Source organism: Dendrobates tinctorius, unplaced genomic scaffold (assembly GCF_039654945.1).
Source record: "Dendrobates tinctorius isolate UK_male_01 unplaced genomic scaffold, ASM3965494v1 ptg000257l, whole genome shotgun sequence".
Taxonomy (NCBI): domain Eukaryota; kingdom Metazoa; phylum Chordata; class Amphibia; order Anura; family Dendrobatidae; genus Dendrobates; species Dendrobates tinctorius.
Genome location: NW_027361924.1, coordinates 4,921,998 through 4,942,265, shown reverse-complemented (window position 1 = coordinate 4,942,265; position 20,268 = coordinate 4,921,998). Strand labels below are relative to the sequence as shown.

General features: G+C 48.1%; 2 protein-coding genes across 2 annotated transcripts; one reads left to right on the top strand and one right to left on the bottom strand.

The window, feature by feature from the left end:
* Positions 1-6,293: 6,293 nt before the first annotated feature.
* MED9 (mediator complex subunit 9) lies at positions 6,294-10,749 on the top strand. Its single transcript, XM_073558507.1, has 2 exons — positions 6,294-6,501; positions 10,251-10,749. The coding sequence occupies exons 1-2, from the start codon at positions 6,380-6,382 to the stop codon at positions 10,465-10,467; spliced, it is 339 nt and encodes a 112-aa protein (XP_073414608.1). The 5' UTR covers positions 6,294-6,379; the 3' UTR covers positions 10,468-10,749.
* A 2,430-nt stretch (positions 10,750-13,179) lies between these two features.
* Positions 13,180-15,322, bottom strand: RASD1 (ras related dexamethasone induced 1). Its single transcript, XM_073558506.1, has 2 exons — positions 14,946-15,322; positions 13,180-14,194 (listed from the first exon to the last, which is right to left on the bottom strand). The coding sequence occupies exons 1-2, from the start codon at positions 15,265-15,267 to the stop codon at positions 13,665-13,667; spliced, it is 852 nt and encodes a 283-aa protein (XP_073414607.1). The 5' UTR covers positions 15,268-15,322; the 3' UTR covers positions 13,180-13,664.
* Between the last annotated feature and the right edge of the window lie 4,946 nt (positions 15,323-20,268).

The window sequence follows — 20,268 nt, the reverse complement described above, 5'->3', positions numbered from 1 at the left end:
TCAGAGATGTTCTGTCCACCACTGGTGTCCATGTCAGACTCTACCTGAGGGTCTACAGATAAGGGCTTCCGCTTTGGTGGGGGATGGTCCTCCATGTCCCTGTCACACTCAGCATCAACTTTCCTCAACTCTTCCTCATAATCGTCACCATTGGAGTCAGATAAAACTCCATACTTGTTGGACACGACCATCACTCCTGCTGAATTCTGAACCTTCTTACTAGCACTCTGACCAGTGTCATATTCTGCCTCAGGTTTACGGGAGGATGTGTTCTTTTTCTTCCTTTTATTATTATTAATGCTCCAGTCATCAGATACAGACAGCGATGCTGAAGGGGGGGCTATCTGAGGCTGCTGGACCTGATGGACCACCTCCATGTTCCCCTCTGCACCCTGCTTCTATGGTGCTGCCTGAGTGGACTCCTGGTGGGCATCTGAGCTGGTCAACATCTCTCCTGACATTAAACACTCCTCCTCATGTGTCCCTGCCACCACATCCTCATCCTCCTGAGCCTCTGCCCCTGCCATCACTAACTCATCAGGGAAGACTCTGCAGATGTTGTGCCAGGCGTCTGGACAGTCCCTGTGAGGGTGGCCCATCCTACCACAGAGGTTGCACCTGACGTCCCGGCAGTCTGCAGCGACATGGCCAATTGCCCCACACAGACTGCACTTCACCACAGTACAGGCATTAGCCAGATGTCCTTTCCCACCACATTTGAAACACTTTCTGGGTTGCCCGGGATAATAACACCTTCCCTTCTCCCTCCCAATGAAGAAGGAGTTGGGTAAGTGGGCAGTGATGTTATTACATTGCCGCAATTTTACCAAGACCCGCCACCCCATTGTCCAGATACCATCCTCATCTCTGACCTTGGTGAGTCCAGAGACGAGGTCACAGTGTCTCCGGAGCCACACCTCGATGTCCTGTGGAGGAACGGCCTCATTCCAGAAGGTGATATTCACTGTGACAGTGTCCGGCCTGGAGATAGGAACCAACACAAACTTATTCCAGCCTTCAGCATCTCTGAACTTGGGGTAATTAGCCCAGAATCTATCCAGGTCAGACATGAGCTTGAAGCTGACCTCGTAGCCCTGCCTGTCCTGAAGATTAGACACCGCCAGTATCTCATTTGCCACAAACCCCATCTGGCCGCAGAGCAGCTCTCTCACCACATACCTGCGTTGTGGCAGATCCTCCTTGGCACCTATGTATTTAAACCAGGGCTGTGGAGTCGGTAAGCCAAACCTGTGACTCCGACTCCGACTCCTCAATTTCCCTTACACCGACTCCGACTCCAACTCTGACTCCACGACTCCGACTCCCACACATATTGCTTATATTTAAGTGAAAAATTTATTGTAGTACAATGTGAACCTCAGACATTTAATCATTTTTATGATCCAATAATCAAGATATTTAGATAGAACAGAATATATATTGGTGTACTACCCGGTTTTCATTCTTTTTGGTACAGATACGATATGGATAGACAGATATGGATAAATGGATAGAGCAGATTTCTAATCTGCTTTTGCTATTGAAAACATTATCTATGAGCTCAAAAACCTTTCAGGTGATGCAGTTTTTTAAAAAGATGATCGGCTTTTGCAGCTGAAAAACGTATCCTCAAAAAACACAGGAAAAACGCTGTGTGTGAATGTAGCCTTAGATCAGGAATATAACAGCCATTTATAGGACATTTCATAACTTTCCCAAACTCCTATGAAAAAATATTCAGCACATTCTGCATTGAACTACTGTACCCAATTTATTATATATTTTAGGAGTCGGAGTCGGTCCATTTTACACCGACTCCAACTCCGACTCCGACTCCACCAAAATGAGCACCGACTCCGACTCCACGACTCCGACTCCACAGCCCTGATTTAAACCGCACCACATTAATGCGCTTGAATGTCTGGCCGGTGTACCTGGTGCTGGAAGTGAAGGATGGGGCGCCGCGGCTCCAGGCATTCCTGGGGGGCACCTGCTGGGTCACACTGGGCTGACTGACAGGGAGAGGGCCTGCAGCAGGGGGGGCTGTCACACCTTGTGGACTAGATGGCAAAGGGGGATAATCACACATATCATGCACATTATCATGAGCAGCATCATTATCATCAGACAGTGCGACGTCCATTACAGAGTGTGAAACCCCTCCAACCCCCGACCCCATGGGCACAGCATCCCCAGCCACAGTCTGTGCTTCAGCCTCAGCCTCGGCCTCTTCAGCACAGTCTCAGAAATACTGTCCTGCTCCTGTGTGGGGCATTCTGGGACCTGTGGTGCCTCTGCTGCAGTCTGAAGTGTATGCTCCTGTTCACACTGAGCTGCCTGCTGCTGCAGCTGTTTTCCCTCCTGGAAGCAGAAGCGGGCAGCCTGTAACACTGGCCGTGTCCGCTGCTGGGGGGTCCCGTCCTGAACATCAGGGGTCCTGGCCTCTACAGCACAGTCCTGCTTATAGGAGGCGAACCGCTCCCGGTTCCTGTAGGTCTCTGCCAGGGGCCCCATGCTCTCCAGCACAGATTCAGTGTCCTGCACAACACTCGCCAGCTGTACACCCAGTGTGTTCAGTCTCAGGTCATACGCGTCATTACTGGCAGGATTAGTGGTCTTCAGGTTATAGATGAAGTCTACCTCAATTTGCAGCGCTTTTTTTTGCTGCTGTAACTCACCCAGTTTTCGGACAAGTCCCGGTATCTCATCCGCTAGCTGCAGCTCGGGTGCACGCGCCGGCTCCACAGGCTTAGTCTTGACCACGGGTACAGGGGTTTTGAAGACAGTCTTGTGCGGGTCCACCACGGATGGTTTTGTGGCCCCTTGGCTGGATGCAGGCTCCGCAGCAGGTTTATCGCTGCCACCTGACTGTGACCGTGTGCGTCCTGACCGCGCCATACTGCCATGCTGCTGTAGGTTCTCCTGCATTGTCTGTCTTTCCAAAGACGTCCGTCTCTGCCTGGAAGCAGGAGAGGTGATCTGCACAGCTGGGGCCGATCTCACCTGTGCACCTGGCAGGAGCTGCTTACTGACTGGGGAGCTACAAGACTTCACATTCAGCTGGTTTCCATCACTCACTGACACATTGCCTTCTTGCTTCTTTGCTGGAACTGGAGAAGGTTTTCCTCCTAAAACTTTACTCACAACTGTTTCCTTCTTCATAGAACTGCTGCAGCCTTGACTCGCTGCATTCACTGGACTCACAGCGGCTTTGGGATTAACATTCCCATTAGTAGAAGCCTGGGAGGCTAGTCCCAGTGTAGGCCGGGAAGCCTGGGCCTTGCCAGGGAAGCTTCCCCGCCCAGGGTGGCCCCTCCCTGGGCTTGCTCCAGACATCAGGAGAACCACTGACACACAACCTCACAGCTAGGAGGCAGTATTATAGTAGTTATATTCTTGTACATAGGAGTAGTATTATAGTAGTTATATTACTGTACATAGGGGGCAGTATTATAGTAGTTATATTCTTGTACATAGGAGCAGTATTATAGTAGTTATATTCTTGTACATAGGAGCAGTATTATAGTAGTTATATTACTGTACATAGGAGCAGTATTATAGTAGTTATATTCTTCTACATAGGAGCAGTATTATAGTAGTTATATTCTTGTACATAGGGGGCAGTATTATAGTAGTTATATTCTAGGACATAGGGGCAGTATTATAGTAGTTATATTCTTGTACATAGGAGCAGTATTATAGTAGTTATATTCTTGTACATAGGGGCAGTATTATAGTAGTTATATTCTTGTACATAGGGGCAGTATTATAGTAGTTATATTCTTGTACATAGGGGGCAGTATTATAGTAGTTATATTCTTGTACATAGGGGGCAGTATTATAGTAGTTATATTCTTGTATACAGGGGCAGTATTATAGTAGTTATATTCTTGTACATAGGAGCAGTATTATAGTAGTTATATTCTTGTACATAGGGGCAGTATTATAGTAGTTATATTCCTGTACATAGGGGCAGTATTATAGTAGTTATATTCTTGTACATAGGGGCAGTATTACAGTAGTTATATTCTTGTACATAGGGAGCAGAATTATAGTAGTTATATTCTTGTACATAGGGGCAGTATTATAGTAGTTATATTCTTGTACATAGGGGCAGTATTATAGTAGTTATATTCTTGTACATAGGGGCAGTATTATAGTAGTTATATTCTTGTACATAGGGAGCAGAATTATAGTAGTTATATTCTTGTACATAGGAGCAGTATTATAGTAGTTATATTCTTGTACATAGGGGCAGTATTATAGTAGTTATATTCTTGTACATAGGGGGCAGTATTATAGTAGTTATAGTCTTGTACATAGGGAGCAGAATTATAGTAGTTATATTCTTGTACATAGGGGCAGTATTACAGTAGTTATATTCTTGTACATAGGGAGCAGTATTATAGTAGTTATATTCTTGTACATAGGGGCAGTATTACAGTAGTTATATTCTTGTACATAGGGAGCAGTATTATAGTAGTTATATTCTTGTACATAGGGACAGTATTATAGTAGATATATTCTTGTACATAGGGACAGTATTATAGTAGATATATTCTTGTACATAGGGACAGTATTATAGTAGATATATTCTTGTACATAGGGACAGTATTATAGTAGTTATATTCTTGTACATAGGGACAGTATTATAGTAGATATATTCTTGTACATAGGGGCAGTATTATAGTAGTTATATTCTTGTACATAGGAGGCAGTATTATAGTAGTTATATTCTTGTACATAGGAGGCAGTATTATAGTAGTTATATTCTTGTACATAGGGGGCAGTATTATAGTAGTTATATTCTTGTACATAGAGGCAGTATTATAGTAGTTATATTCTTGTACATAGGGGCAGTATTATAGTAGTTATATTCTTGTCAGGTTTCGCTGAAATACCTAACAGTTGAAGTTTTGTTCATCTGAGGTTCGGTTACCGAAGCCCAGAATTCCCCCGTTAGACTCCCATAATAAGTGCCCTCCCTATACTATACTGCTGCTATATGATTATCGGTGAATGAAAACCAATGACGTCCATGGTCCTCAGACTCAACAAAAACTTAATTGCATGGAAATGGGCTTAAACAATGAGACTTTGTGGGACAGCAGATCAGTCGTGTATATCCGCGTATTTTAGAGACTGGGCCTCATTCAGCAGAATAGGAGCATAATTACTATTGGAAATAATGGACGGTTCTGCAGCCAGTGATTGTAAAGTGAATAGACAGGAAATAGAGAGAAGACTCTTCTTTACTATTGTGCCCCCTTTCTTCTGTAAATATCCAGATACTCACTGTTGTCCTAACGACCCCAATGGGGGTCTCTTTAGCTTGTCTACCATTGATGATATTTCGATATGGACATGTGACCGCTGCAGCCAATCGTTCAATACAGCTGACAGCAATGAGGCCACTGACAACCTGAGGTCAAATATTGGCGTCAAATCATTATCCAGATAAGATTTGGTCCGTGTTCAGTGAGCCATTATGGATGGGTAAAGGAGTTGTTGGGTTTAGAAATATTATACTATGGCTACAAAAAGGGACCCCGATCAATAACTCAGAGAAGAAACCGCTCTGGGGGACCTTACAGGAGAGGATTAAAGGGAATCTGTGTAATTCCTCATTCTTCCTGTAGTGGCGCTGCAGAGTCGATCTCTGACAGTTTTGGAGTGACAGGCGGGAGGTCCTGCTCAGGGTCCCTATCACGGCCATCTTGGCGTTTCGGTCAAGCTCAGTCTTCATAGGAGATGGAGATTTTTTTTTACTATAGACTGGACTGCAAGAATAAAGTATTGCGCAGATTCAACTCCTCTAAAAGAACTAAAAAACAGAAAAATAAATATTGAAAAAAATAAAATAACAAAAATAATAATAATAATAATAATAATAATAATAAAGCATATTCGTTATCACCACACCCATAAAATTCGGACCTATATCATTAATCCATAAGGGAAACGTTCTAAAAAAAAATGGGGATGGTGGGGGTTCACTAATTCACAGCATCTGGAATTTATTTCCTGGTTTCTAGTATATTAAATGGCAAAATCAATGGCGTCATTCAAAATTTCGCACAAAAAACGAAATGCGACTATGTATATAAAAAATATATATATAAAAAAAGAAAATATGACTCTTGGGGAAAAAAACAACAGTGCAAAAAAAAAAAAAATGGCATAGCCCTGAAGGGGTTAAAGGGGCTTACAGCCGCAAAGGTTTAATGCACAGACAGGATGGAAAGGGCGAAGCGTCCCTTTCTAGTGACGTCACCAAGAGGCCGTCGCGCTGGTGCTCACGTCATTACGAAAGGGGTCTATCCATCAGCAGCAGCAGCGTCGCGGGTAGTTTGCCGCTGCTCTTCGGTTCCCGGGAGAGATGGCGACTGGAAGCCAGCCGAGATCCGGTGAGGAGCCCGAGGAGGAAGAAGAGGAGGAGGAGACCGCCGAGGAGGAGGAGGATTACACGTTCTTACCGCTGGTTCACGACATTATCAAATGGTAAAACGCGTCGCCCTGGGAAGCGTGTGCGCATGCGTGACAGTGCCGGAGTGACGCATGCGCTGTGTGCGAAAGGAATAAAAGTGTGTATTTTGCAGCCCATGCTGGGATTTGTGGTCCCCAATCATGGGAATCCTTACAGTAAGGAAAGAGAATCTGCCAATATTGCTGCTTGTAGTGTGTGTGATGCAATATTTGCAGCTACTATCTCCCTAATGTAAGGATTAACCGTGATTGGGGACTACAGATCCCAGAATGAACTGCACACGTTGCAGGAAAACATGGTGATTGGAGCAAAGTAAGTGCTCCCCCAGTATGTGCAGGTAGCAGTCCTAAATCCACCTGCATAAGAGTAATGTCCTCGGTGCCAGTGTGAGCCACAACACCCGCGTCACAGCGTCAGTGCTCCAAGGACTGCTGCGGCCATTGAGCAGGTGCAGAGCCTGCAGTGGCCCCCCAGCCCAGGGGCCCATATGAGAAGACCAGTACTATGATACTGGGAGATTTTTTGCATTGAGGCCTATTAGTTACACCCCATATTCTGAGGAAGATGCGACTTGCCATCCAGGACTCGCTTTTCCAGAACTAGACATTAGCCCTTCTGCACGTATGGACAGAACGGGCTCAGGAGCTGCACCCGCTATTATCTGCAGTGACGGGAGGTTGCTCTGATCGCTGCCGCTTTACAATTTAGATCCAGTCAGAGCTGCGCTTCAATGACTTGGGGTGCGGGTGCACTGTCAGCTAGCGCCTCCGTGGGGCGCTGTGGGTGGTAAGCCAGTGGGTTGTCATTGCATCCCAGGCGCCTAGTACTGGTGGCTCCTGTCACCGCCATCTCCATTCTCCGGGGCTTCGTCAGTGTCACTATATACTGCTTATTCTCTAGTACATGCGGTATACAGGCGCGGGCAGCCGGGCATCACAGGATCAGGTAAAATCTGCAAATGAGCTCAAAAAAGGTTTGTAGAAATATCAAAATAAAACCTATAAACAATACAAAGATAGAGAAATAAATGGGGTAACAAACCACCCCCGACGTCCGTTTCGCGCGGACTTAAAGTGGCAGGGAGCAGTAGTTCTTTCCTGTCAGGGACACCCGGGTCGTCCATAGTGACACGAACCGCTCGGGATTGTCCCGTCCTCGGCGTCTGTACTGTTCGTCGCCCGCCTTATGTCCCAGTTACATAATAACATATCACCTCTCCGATCCCGGCCTGCGTCTGAGGTAATATTACCCCACACCCCTGCATATTAAGTGATTACTGAGAATCCGCCATGAATGAATTAATCTCTCGCTGTTTATTTGGACGTGAATTCGAAGGGCAGGAATATAAAAAAAAAAAAAATGGCCGTGTGACCTGTAGCAACCGCGTAGCCCCCCCTGTCACTTAGAGGGGCCATAAATATTTTTTTTTTTTTTTTTTTTTTTTATTAGCCGCACCCTTAGTCCTTGAATGGGTAAAGAGCGAACATTACGGTACGACTCGCTTTGTAAATTTTTCTCACGAGGCTCCTGGCCCTTTTTGACCATAGTAACCAATCAGAGTTCAGCTTTCATCTCTTCAACTGCTGTGGTAACATGAAAGCTACTTTGTGATTGGTTGCTGTGGATAACCAGACCAGTTCCCCAGAGCAACACTTTTTTTTTTTTTTTTTTTATTTGCTGGTTGCTGTTAGTTCAACCAATCAGAGCTCAGCTTTCATCAATTATATTTACTATGAAAAAAGAAAGGGATGCCGTAACTGGTTGCTACGGGAGACAAGGCTAGTATTTCTGCTTAGCAACCAGACGCATTTAAAGGGATCCATCATGTTTTGTGTTGAAATTGTCCCGAAAGAAGCCTGTGTGTTTGTCTCAGGACTAAAAAAAGAGGCTTGCGAAGATGTGTACCGGCCCTTTAAGAATTCTGTCGAGATGTTTATATCAGTGCCAGGAAATCTTCCTGTTTATAATAAGAGGTGTTATAAGGAGCCGGCGCCCGCAGTGTCAGACGTCAGCCTGTTACCACATACATCCATGTGTACATTCCTCTCGGCGGTAATTCCTATACTTCCAGGTAATAAAGCCCCATCACCCGCTTATTATGCAGCTTTTAGAACCCATTCCCTTTAAATTACAGCCTGGTCCACATGTCCAATTACGGATGTCGCAACGGGCGCAATTAAGGACCAATTAGGAGGTTCAAAATACAAACTCCGCCCTCGTGACTCAATTTCACCATAATTACGGTAATTGTTTTTTTTTTTTTTTTTTTTTAGTTTTTACATCGTTTTGCTGACTCTCTCCTGCCGGTCTGTACGAACGAAGCCGCGGTGCCAAACACAGAAAACTGTATTTTAAACTGTATGCGGTTGGAGCCTGGCTGTCTATTAGCTGCCATATTAGGAGATTTTCAAGTGTGGGAGGTGTCACAAAATCTGTCATGCGTTGTTAAGGGGTAATAGGGACTTTGGACAGACCCTGTTTGTCAGAAAGACCCTCCTCCCAATGATACGCCGGTCACAGGCTGTGGGGTCCACATCGATCACCAGTGATCGCTGGGAAAGCCGGACTGTAACTGTTCAGTTTCCCTGCAGAGCCCCCGCTGGAGAAACAAGGTATTACACCTTGGTCATTGATGTCTATTAGAATTTTTGTTACACATTTAATCTATGCTCTGGAGACATTCTACACCTGGAAATGAGAAGGCCACCATATGGCCTTGTCCAAGTCTGACAGTCCAGTTTGTAGCCGGTTTCATGGCCGCCTTCTCATGTCAGGATCACAACAAGCAGCACGTTGCCTGTTGGAGGTAGCACAGGTGACCAAAATGATATTTTCTCTAGAAGCTATAAATATGGAGCTATGCTCCAAATCTCCCGTCATTTCGCAGACCTCCGAAGAATGCATATGAAAGACAATAGCTTCCATCTGGTGGCAGATCGCTATCTACCTCCTGAGCCCCACGTCTGCCGGGGATAAGAGTGTCACTACAACAACAAGCGTGTTTACATAGAATGCCAACGGAGCAGCGGCGTCAGCTAATCTATAGTGCTGCCCATTCCTCACCCAAGGATCAGTGGCCCCAATAAACCGATGGCTTGTTTTCACTTGCAGCATGCAGGTTACTCGTCTGCGTGGAAGTAAAACAGGACGCAGCGGATTCCTGCTTATCTCCGGCTATATACTGTCATGTTCGTAACCGGGGGACGCTGACGTAGAGAGACAGGGTTTATGTAGTGCTCCATATATAACTCCCAGAGTGGAACCGTAGTGGGATCTATAGATACCCCAATTCTGAATTGGTAACTAAAACCGCAGAGATATTTTCGTCAGTTAACTGTTTCATAGCTCACTTAACTCTGTGTTATATATCAGGATTGTAACTGCAGCTTTAGATATGACTGGAGGCAAATGCATGACATATTCCAGATCAGTGAGTAAAGCAATGTATAAGAAACGTGTATGATTTTCAGGGGTTTGTCATAATGTCATCAGCACTGATAGTGACTCTGCTTGGCGCCTGATAACGCCTTTCTGCGTTGGGACGAGGGCACAAAACCTTTCCGATAGTGCACATGTACTGGCTGGTATGTGCGTTGCCTGTGCAAAAATAAGCAGCTCCTTACAACCCTGTTAATTTTAAGCTTAGATGTTAAGGTGGTGTTTTGTCAGTACAGTGATAACAGCATTGTAAATGCAGCTCTGGGTGTGACTAGAGGATAAGATCTGGATTCGCAGCTGATCTGTTGTTTTCCTTTCCCTCCAGCATGGACAAGGACAGCCAAGACGTTTACCAGGAGCTGAACGAGCTGAAGAATAAGTTCCAGGCGATGAGGAAGCAGATTAACAACATGGCCGGCATTGACATGAGCCCTGAGCAGCAGCAGCATCACCTCCAGAGCCTGCGGGTGCAGGTCCAGACCAAGAACGAGCTCCTGCAGAAATACAAGAGCCTATGCATGTTCGAGATCCCCAAAGACTAAACCATCGCCCCCCCGATCAGAAGGATTGAGGAGGGGCAGAGAAACTGCAGACTGTGTAAATGGCAGCACCTGTGGCTGCCGGCAGCTGCGTCTCCAGAGACGATGTATGGACTCGTGACGTCACTCATCAAGGCTGGACCAATCGTCCAAGACAGACCAGAGATGGGCCTGATGCCAGAGCCCCGCGGGAGGACCTGACGCCAGACACCCCTCCAGTAATGACACATTTCTTCTTTATGTAGGGTTTAAAAATTTCCATAAAATGGTTCTTTAGTTCTGTGACTGACACATCCTGTCCTTGGAGGTAGTGAATGGGTGTCACCCGGGCGTGGAGGGATCACGTCGCTGTGAGACATGACGGGATTTGTTTTTTTAAAGGGAACCATCACAGTTACAGACGCCTTTACGATTACGGGACAGCCGATGCGGCATGTAGGGTCCTGCACTAAAGTTAACTCCGTGTGCAAATAGACCCTGGTGAGACCCCTAAGTTTTAGGTTTTTGTATTCTCCTTGCATCTAGGTTGTTACATCTCCAACTTTCAAAGGGTTTCTTCTAATATTAGAATGCTGATTGGTGGGGGTCCGACAGCTGGGAAACCTACCAATCCCATGTCTGCGCATGCCCACTTCTTCTCTGTTTGACCTCCAAGGGGATGATGGAAAAAGCCAAATCCAGACCTCAGCTATCTCCCGTAATCTCATACAGACACTGAGGGGCCACTGCTCTCTGAACACTGTAGTCAGCAGGTGATCATTTTTAAGTTGGGATAAGCCTACCACATAGTAATGCACTTTTAAGGGGATTTCCAGAACCCCCACCTGAGAATAGATCTGTTGGTGTCCAAGAGCCAGCATCCTCTCCGATCAGCGGGTCACGCTATGGCCGGATGAAACAATGTACGGAGCCAGAATAACACAGTGCCATACGCTGCATAGTGGTCGTTCTCAGTACTGCAGCTCAGCTCCTATCCAAGTTGACATGTTTTCAGGTCCAGTCCTGAGAATTGGCACTACGCTGGATACAGAGCTGCGGACAGCCGATCTTGGGGGTGCTGAGTGTTAGACCCTCTTACCTAATATTGATTAGGGAGTAGTTGCCTCTTATGCTGGAAGCGCCATTACTATGAGATAGCAGAATGGTCATCACTCCTCAGCGCCGGCGTGCCTGCTGCCGTGCTTTGGAGCTGCAGTATCGGTTAGTGGGGTCCTGTAGCCATACAGAAGAAAAGGCATAAATATACAACCAGAGTCATGTGGGGGCGCTATCGTGCACCCTGATCCCTCACGGAGCGTGCTTTTGGATATGGCCTTTAGAGGGCGCAGCGCCACCCGTATATCTACATCTATTCGCTCCGTATTCCTGTATGGTAACATTTTACGTAATTCCTGTTCCATCATGGCCGCCATCAAAAGCCTGGCCGCTGAGCGCAATTCTCTGTACTCCTGCACTGATTCTAGTTTGGAGAGCGTTTGATGGCGCCCCCGGTGGCAGCTTTTGAAAACCCCTTAATGGAGACTGCTCGTAGTGTCATTTCATCTGTCAGATGACGGGTGGCTGCATCCCGCGAATGTATAAAAGTGGGAGTGAGGAGCCATAACACAGGTAATAACAGGGATACAGCAGGGTGTTGGTCCCCCGCACGTGGCGCCAGCGCCCCATGAACGCACACGTTTCACGAGCGGGTGTGACCTTCTGCATGACAGCTCGATCACAACAACAGCCGTGAGCCTTCTGTGAGGGTGTGCCCGGGCCACGCCACAGCTCAGGGGGCTGCAAGCTACGACGCCCGGTCTGTGGCTGTCAAGTTGGAGCGTCGGGGTCTGCAAGCAACAGCAACTAAATGCCTAACCGCGCACATGATCAGTTATTGTGCCGCCAATTACAGGCTATTGTTCCCTGTTATCAGCCATCTCAGGACGAGGGCTGGGGCCCAGTGAATGGAAATGCAGAAAAATCTCCCTATATTCTGTGTGACTCAACCCAGCGCGATCATATGCCGTCATATTGGGGTTACTGGCCCTTTAAGTGTTGCACTATAGAAAATATTTTTTTTTAAATTCTGTAGTGTAGGGCAATAATAACTTGGTGAAGGAGTAATTTCCAGACAAAGAATAATTTGGGAAGAGGAAGTTTAAAAGAAAAAAAAAAAAAAAAAAAAAGGGCTAAGAGGTTACTTTACAATAGATTAGTTATTGGAGTAGATATCCTGATTCCCCCCCAGAGCTAGGGGTTCTGTGGTACTACAACTCCCAACATCATGGCGTCTACTGCTCATTTTATTCTGCTTTCAGTTCCCCATGTGGCCAGCAGGTGGCACTGTGTGACAGCATCAGAAGGCTTGAGAGCATGGATTTTGTGGAAGCTGCTGCAGCACCTCTTCTCTCAGACTGCACAATATACATTTTGTTTTATATATTTATCTTTCTACATGTTCTGTACAGTTTGCATCTTTGTGTCAGGGTAGCAAGTTGCATTGAAGCAAGACTCCAGGTGGCGCTAGTGACTGAGCATACTAGAGTCTTCTCTAGAAGTAAAGAGGCACCCTGTCTGCAGGCAGCATGTTGGGGTCTTTGCCCCTCATTGGTGCTTTGCCAAGTGAGGGGCTTTGGATGGATCTTAGTTATTTCTCCCAGCAGCTTCCACACCTTTAAGGCATGCTGAGCATTATAGTTCTACCACAACTACATCGCACAAGACAAGACACAAATGTAAAGTTCAGATTTTGGTTTATTACGTAAAAAAAACAAAAAAAAGACGAAACACTGAAATATTTGACCAAGGATTTGTTCAGATCCACGTACAATACTCCAAGTGCCGCAGCACAATGTAAACAGTCACTACAAGTTCCCGCACCGTACAGTCCACTGCCGGCTCGTAACCCCCTCCCAAAAACACTCACTACATCATAAGAGTCCAGATTGTAGCCTGCAGAGGGGGAGGGGCGGACGGAGTACTACAACTCCCATAGAACCAAGTCCAGTGTTCTGCTCTCACCGCCACTTCTTGCTTTCAGACAAGTTGTCTCACTGTCCCGTACCGGGCTGGCCACCACTTTCCACTCGTCGCTGGCCAGACCAGAAGGCATGTGGGGGTCAGGTCTCCCCTCTACGGTCATGCCTCCACGGCTCGCCCCGCTCTTTTGGTTCTCTATGTATATATTTATAACGCCCGCTCGGCTGGTGGCAGGGTCGTTCCTAGCTGATGACACAGCGCTCCTTGTCTTTGCTCTGGCCACCACCGATGGCCTTCTCTCGGATATACATTAAGTCACTATGGATGCTGGGTCGGCGGGCAAACGGTGCTACGATGCCATAGGCGTCCCCGTCTTCCTTCACCTTCTTGCCTTTGAGGGACTTTTTGTGTAAGATCTCACAGTATTGGACGGACACCTTCCGGTGGAGGTCAGGGCTCATCTCGCTAGGCAGCTTGGCCATGGTGAAGAGCGCCTGGAACATTTCATCCAACTGGGAGTTCTTCTTGGCCGAGACCTCGAAGTAAGAGCATTTATTGTCCTCTCCTACCAACTGCTCGATCTCGTGGGCTTGGACCTCTCGGTAGAAGTCCCGGTCACCCTTGTTGCCACAGATGACCAGAGGAACGTCCATGTTCTCCTTGGTCTTGTTCTTTAGGCAGGACTTGGTCTCAATGATCTGTTGCTTCAAGCGCTGGACTTCCTCAAAGGAGTCTCGATTGTCAAGGCTGAAGACCAAGATGAAGACATCACCTGAGGAGAAGAAGGAGAAGGACCGGTTAACGACTGATGTGCAAAACTCTTTGGACAACCCTCATCATGCTCATCAACCACTAATCCTGGAACAGGTAGTTCTACACCAGCTCTAAGCTTGCAAAATAAGTATCTAGAACTAATCCTGAAGATCTTTGAAGACCACAAGTGATTTCTGGGACTTCTAGTGCCTCAATAGCTACCAAAGTAGTCTACATTTACAAAGTAACCTTACAATGGGGCTTGTGTCTCAGTTTTAGAGCCAGGAAGGATTGGGGGGTTGTAGAGCCTGATCAGACAGAACTAAAAGGTTTCATCAGGGACCATTAATGGGACTTGTATTATCACAAGTCCTAAACCCACAATAGGCAGAATAATGGGAGCTGCAGAGACCAGGAGCCCTGACCGAGCTGCAGAGACCAGGAGCCCTGACCGAGCTGCAGAGACCAGGAGCCCTGACCGAGCTGCAGAGACCAGGAGCCCTGACCGAGCTGCAGAGACCAGGAGCCCTGACCGAGCTGCAGAGACCAGGAGCCCTGACCGAGCTGCAGAGACCAGGAGCCCTGACCGAGCTGCAGAGACCAGGAGCCCGGACCGAGCTGCAGAGACCAGGAGCCCTGACCGAGCTGCAGAGACCAGGAGCCCTGACCGAGCTGCAGAGACCAGGAGCCCTGACCGAGCTGCAGAGACCAGGAGCCCTGACCGAGCTGCAGAGACCAGGAGCCCTGACCGAGCTGCAGAGATCACTCACCGGTCAGGATGGAGAGCCTCCGCATGGCGGGGAACGGATGGTTCCCGGAGGTGTCCAGGATGTCCAGCTGGTACACCTCCCCGCGGATGCTGTAGAACTTGCGGTGGAAGTCCTCGATGGTCGGGGTGTACTGCTCCTCGAAGCGGCCGCTCAGGAAGCGGGACACGATGGCGGTCTTGCCCACCTTGGAGGAGCCCAGCACCACCATGCGGTAGGAGTTCTTGGCCGGGATGTTCAGCTCGGCCTCGTTAGGACACATCTTCTTGATCATTGCGGTCAGTTTTCCTCTGACTGTGCGCGGAGCCCCGGAGCTGAGCAGCATAAGGAGAGCGCGGGAGACGAGCGGCGCAGAGAGTGAGGAGAGCCGGCGCCGCAGCCGCTTATATAGGGAGGCGGGACACGCCCCCTGCTACGGCACCGCCCACTGCACAGGACGGGCAGAGACTAGTGCAGAGCGCGCGGACAGGACGGAGGGGCAGCGGATCCACAGGAGGGGGGGGAGAGGGGCAGCGGATCTACAGGAGAGGGGGGGGGAGAGGGGCAGCGGATCTACAGGAGAGGGGGGGGGAGAGGGGCAGCGGATCTACAGGAGAGGGGGGGGGAGAGGGGCAGCGGATCTACAGGAGAGGGGGGGGGAGAGGGGCAGCGGATCTACAGGAGAGGGGGGGGGAGAGGGGCAGCGGATCCACAGGAGGGGGGGGAGAGGGGCAGCGGATCTACAGGAGAGGGGGGGGGAGAGGGGCAGCGGATCCACAGGAGAGGGGGGGGGAGAGGGGCAGCGGATCCACAGGAGAGGGGGGGGGGAGAGGGGCAGCGGATCCACAGGAGAGGGGGGGGGGGAGAGGGGCAGCGGATCCACAGGAGAGGGGGGGGGGAGAGGGGCAGCGGATCCACAGGGGGGGGGGGGGGGGGGGAGAGGGGCAGCGGATCTACAGGAGGGGGGGGGAGAGGGGCAGCGGATCCACAGGAGAGGGGGGGGGAGAGGGGCAGCGGATCCACAGGAGAGGGGGGAGAGGGGCAGCGGATCCACAGGAGGGGGGGGGGAGAGGGGCAGCGGATCTACAGGAGAGGGGGGGGGAGAGGGGCAGCGGATCTACAGGAGAGGGGGGGGGGAGAGGGGCAGCGGATCCACAGGGGGGGGGGAGAGGGGCAGCGGATCCACAGGAGGGGTGCAGGGTATCTACGGGGGGGTAATGTATCCACAGGAGGGGTGCAGGGTATCTACAGTAAGGGTGCAGGGTATCTACGGGGGGTAATGTATCCACAGGAGGGGTGCAGGGTATCTACAGGAGGGGTGCAGGGTATCTACGGGGGGTAATGTATCCACAGTAGGGGTGCAGGGTATCTACAGTAGGGGTGCAGGGTATCTACAGGAGGGGTGCAGGGTATCTACAGTAGGGGTGCAGGGTATCTACAGTAGGGGTGCAGGGTATCTACACGGGGGGTAATGTATCCACAGGAGGGGTGCAGGGTATCTACAGTAGGGGTGCAGGGTATCTACAGGAGGGGTGCAGGGTATCTACATGAGGGGTGCAGGGTATCTACGGGGGGTAATGTATCCACAGGAGGGGTGCAGGGTATCTACAGTAGGGGTGCAGGGTATCTACAGGAGGGGTGCAGGGTATCTACGGGGGGTAATGTATCCACAGGAGGGGTGCAGGGTATCTACAGTAGGGGTGCAGGGTATCTACAGGAGGGGTGCAGGGTATCTACAGTAGGGGTGCAGGGTATCTACAGTAGGGGCGCAGGGTTTCTACAGTAGGGGCGCAGGGTATCTACGGGGGGTAATGTATCCACAGGAGGGGTGCAGGGTATCTACAGGAGGGGTGCAGGGTATCTACAGGAGGGGTGCAGGGTATCTACAGTAGGGGTGCAGGGTATCTACAGTAGGGGCGCAGGGTATCTACAGTAGGGGCGCAGGGTATCTACACGGGGGGTAATGTATCCACAGGAGGGGTGCAGGGTATCTACGGGGGGTAATGTATCCACAGGAGGGGTGCAGGGTATCTACGGGGGGTAATGGATCCACAGGAAGGGTGCAGGGCATCTACAGGGGGGGCAGGGTATCCACAGGAGGGGTGCAGGGAATCTACAGGTGGGGTACAACGTATCTACAAAAAGGAAACAATGTAACTACAGGAGATCAGAATATTATATATCTCCGGGGGAGATCTCAGCACATACACAGCAGTTTACAGCAAACATTACAAAGTATCAGTGTATCAATAATAATAATAAACACAAGTATAAAATGTATCTCCAGATGATGAACTATAGATACGAGGATGATAGAAGACATAACACACAGAGTACAGACTGGAGATCACAGGGATAATTGTCTGCAGACAGCACATCTATGGGGGGGGGGTCATATAATGTACAGAGAAGCAGCAGAGTCTAATCCCAATCCTCCCATTATACTGTGTGTCTATAGGGGAGCAGGGACCTATATGATCAGGAGGGAGTGCGCTACTGGAGGCAGATAATGATAGATGAGAATGTATGTGTTTTCCTCCACTAGACACATATGGATAATTGTAAGAGGAGGAGAGATTAGATTCTAGGTCATGCTCATCACTGGGAACAGAACACAATTTTAGCCTGCGCCCCCCCCCCTTTCCAGGTAGATTGTCAGCTCAGTGGCCCAGTATTCCTTGTGTAGACAATCAGTCTCCCTGTCCTGTCTGACCTCAGCCCTGTAGACTATGAATGTAGGCTGGGGCTGAGCCCAGGAGCTGGCAATCATTTGGTGTCCCATGTGCTTTGTCACCAGCCCACACATCACTGTCTGTGGTTTCTCACCGCTCCAGACCTGGGCATGGACCAGGGATCGTGTTAATATTTAATAGACAGATCCTCTCTCACACCATTGCTCCCTCATTAGCTCCCTGTCTCATCCCATTGATCTGCTGCATTGTAAGTGTGTTTGCAGCTTCTAATGAAGAACTGCAGGTTTTCGCCAAGCTGATTGTCTATGGATCAAATTGTGCCCTCTGCCACCACTACCAATGTGCTTGGGATATCCTGTCCAGCCCTGTAATGGTTCCATGTGGCTGCTGGGTGACATATATGATGTTATTGACCATGCACTATCTGCATATATTCCTATATGGGAACCATACCTGTATAAATGGGGAGAGAGGTGAATATCAGGGTGTTCTGGTGCAGACTGCATTATCATCCATGGCCACTAGGGGGCGCCTGGATCCTCCTATGGATCTGCTCCTGGTCAGATTGTGCAGTGATTTGGACACGTGGATGGTCCTGGACTCAGGTGATTGCAGGTAATCATCCTCCTCCCAGATGGAAGTTGTATCAGGAAACGATAAGCCTGGGGATGGAGAAATGTTCCAAAATAAAAAAGGCCTCATATTTTAATAGCACAAAATGTGGAACTAGATGGAATCTACCGCCACGTGAGTGCGGTCCTGGTCCAAGTTGCGGAGGATTAATGGCGACTAAGATTTTCTAAACCAATTCATTTTTTTAAGCCTCAGGACCTCGTATACAAGCAGAATACAACCGAACCCTCACCATATCTTAGACCTCTGATATTGTAATATAAATATAAACTGCACTAAATAATACCACCAAACAGTGCACATACAATACTGCCCTTCAGTGCTACAATAATACCGCCAAATATCGCCTAAAACACACCTGCATACAGAATCCAGGTATCATTACCATATAGTGTCACACACAACAATGCTGTAGGATTTCGAGCAATACTGCACTTTAGTGCCCAAATAATATTTCAGACAATATCTAAATAGTTCTACCACTTAGTGAGAAAATAATATGGATATAAAGTTTCCAGCAAAATTGCCTTTCAGTGTCCAAATAATATGCAGTTGCAATAATACTTCCATACAGTATCCATATAGTGCCCACATAACACTGCCATAGCGTTTCTAAAAGTACTACCTTACAGTGTCCACGTATTACTGCTATACCTTGTACTAATAACACCTCCATACAGTGCGCAAAAAAATTGCTATAGCTTTAAAACAATACTGTACTTCTTTGCAAATAATTGTGCCATACATTGGCGTATGTATACCTCCGTACAGTATGCAGATCATACTGCCATATGGTGTCCACATAACACTGCCATAGCGTTTCTAAAAAAGCTGCCTTTTGGTTTCCAAATAATACTGCCATACATTGCCTTATCACCTCCATACAATGCCCACACAACACTGACATAAGGTGTCAAGAAATACTGCACTTCAGTACCCAAATAATGCCTCCAAAACGTATACAAGTAATACCACCATATAGTACAAAAATAACACTGCCACAAGGATTCCAACAATAGTCCCTTCAGTGTCCACATATCACATACCCTTAACAAAACACATATAGTATACAAATAATACTACAGTATAGTGCCCACATAACACTGCCATCCACAGCTCTTGTAAAAACACTGACTTTCATGGTCCAAATAATACCACCATACACTACCTTAATAGCAATGCCATATAGTATGTAAATACTACCACCTAGTGCCTACATGACAACCAATACTGCACTTCACGGTCCACATAATACTGCCATACAGTATGCAAATAATACTGCCATACAGGGCCCTAATAACACCTCCATACAGTATGCAAATACTACCAAGTATCGCCCAGATAAATCTGCTGCTAAGGGCTGACTAATAATACTGCTATACAGCGCTTATATAAAAAAAGTGCACGAGGCACTAGTGGTCTCAGGCTACTTCTGGGGGGCAGAAGTCTTGAAATTGAGACCCCCGTAGAATGCAACATGCAAATAACAGCTCGACATTTACCACTGAGCCATACTGTGACCAACACACGACCCAGTGTGAGTTCAGTCGTCTGCATCGCAGCACGGATTTTGTTTTCAGGTTCACATATTATTCACTTCTATAGATGTGACATTCATGAGACCTTGAATACTGCACTTCACCACCACCACGCATCCCGAGTTACCGTATAGCCAGAGCCACGGGTACTGCTGCACCGCACACACAGGATGTAACTCAGGATCAGCAATGCATGTACACAGTGACTGCACCAGCAGAATAGTGAGTGCAGCTCTGGGGTATAGTACAGGATGTAACTCAGGATCAGTAATGTAATGTATGTACACAGTGACTGCACCAGCAGAATAGTGAGTGCAGCTCTGGAGTATAATACAGGAGGTAACTCAGGATCAGTAATGTATGTACACAGTGACTGCACCAGCAGAATAGTGAGTGCAGCTCTGGGGTATAATACAGGATGTAACTCAGGATCAGTAATGTAATGTATGTACACAGTGACTGTACCAGCAGAATAGTTAGTGC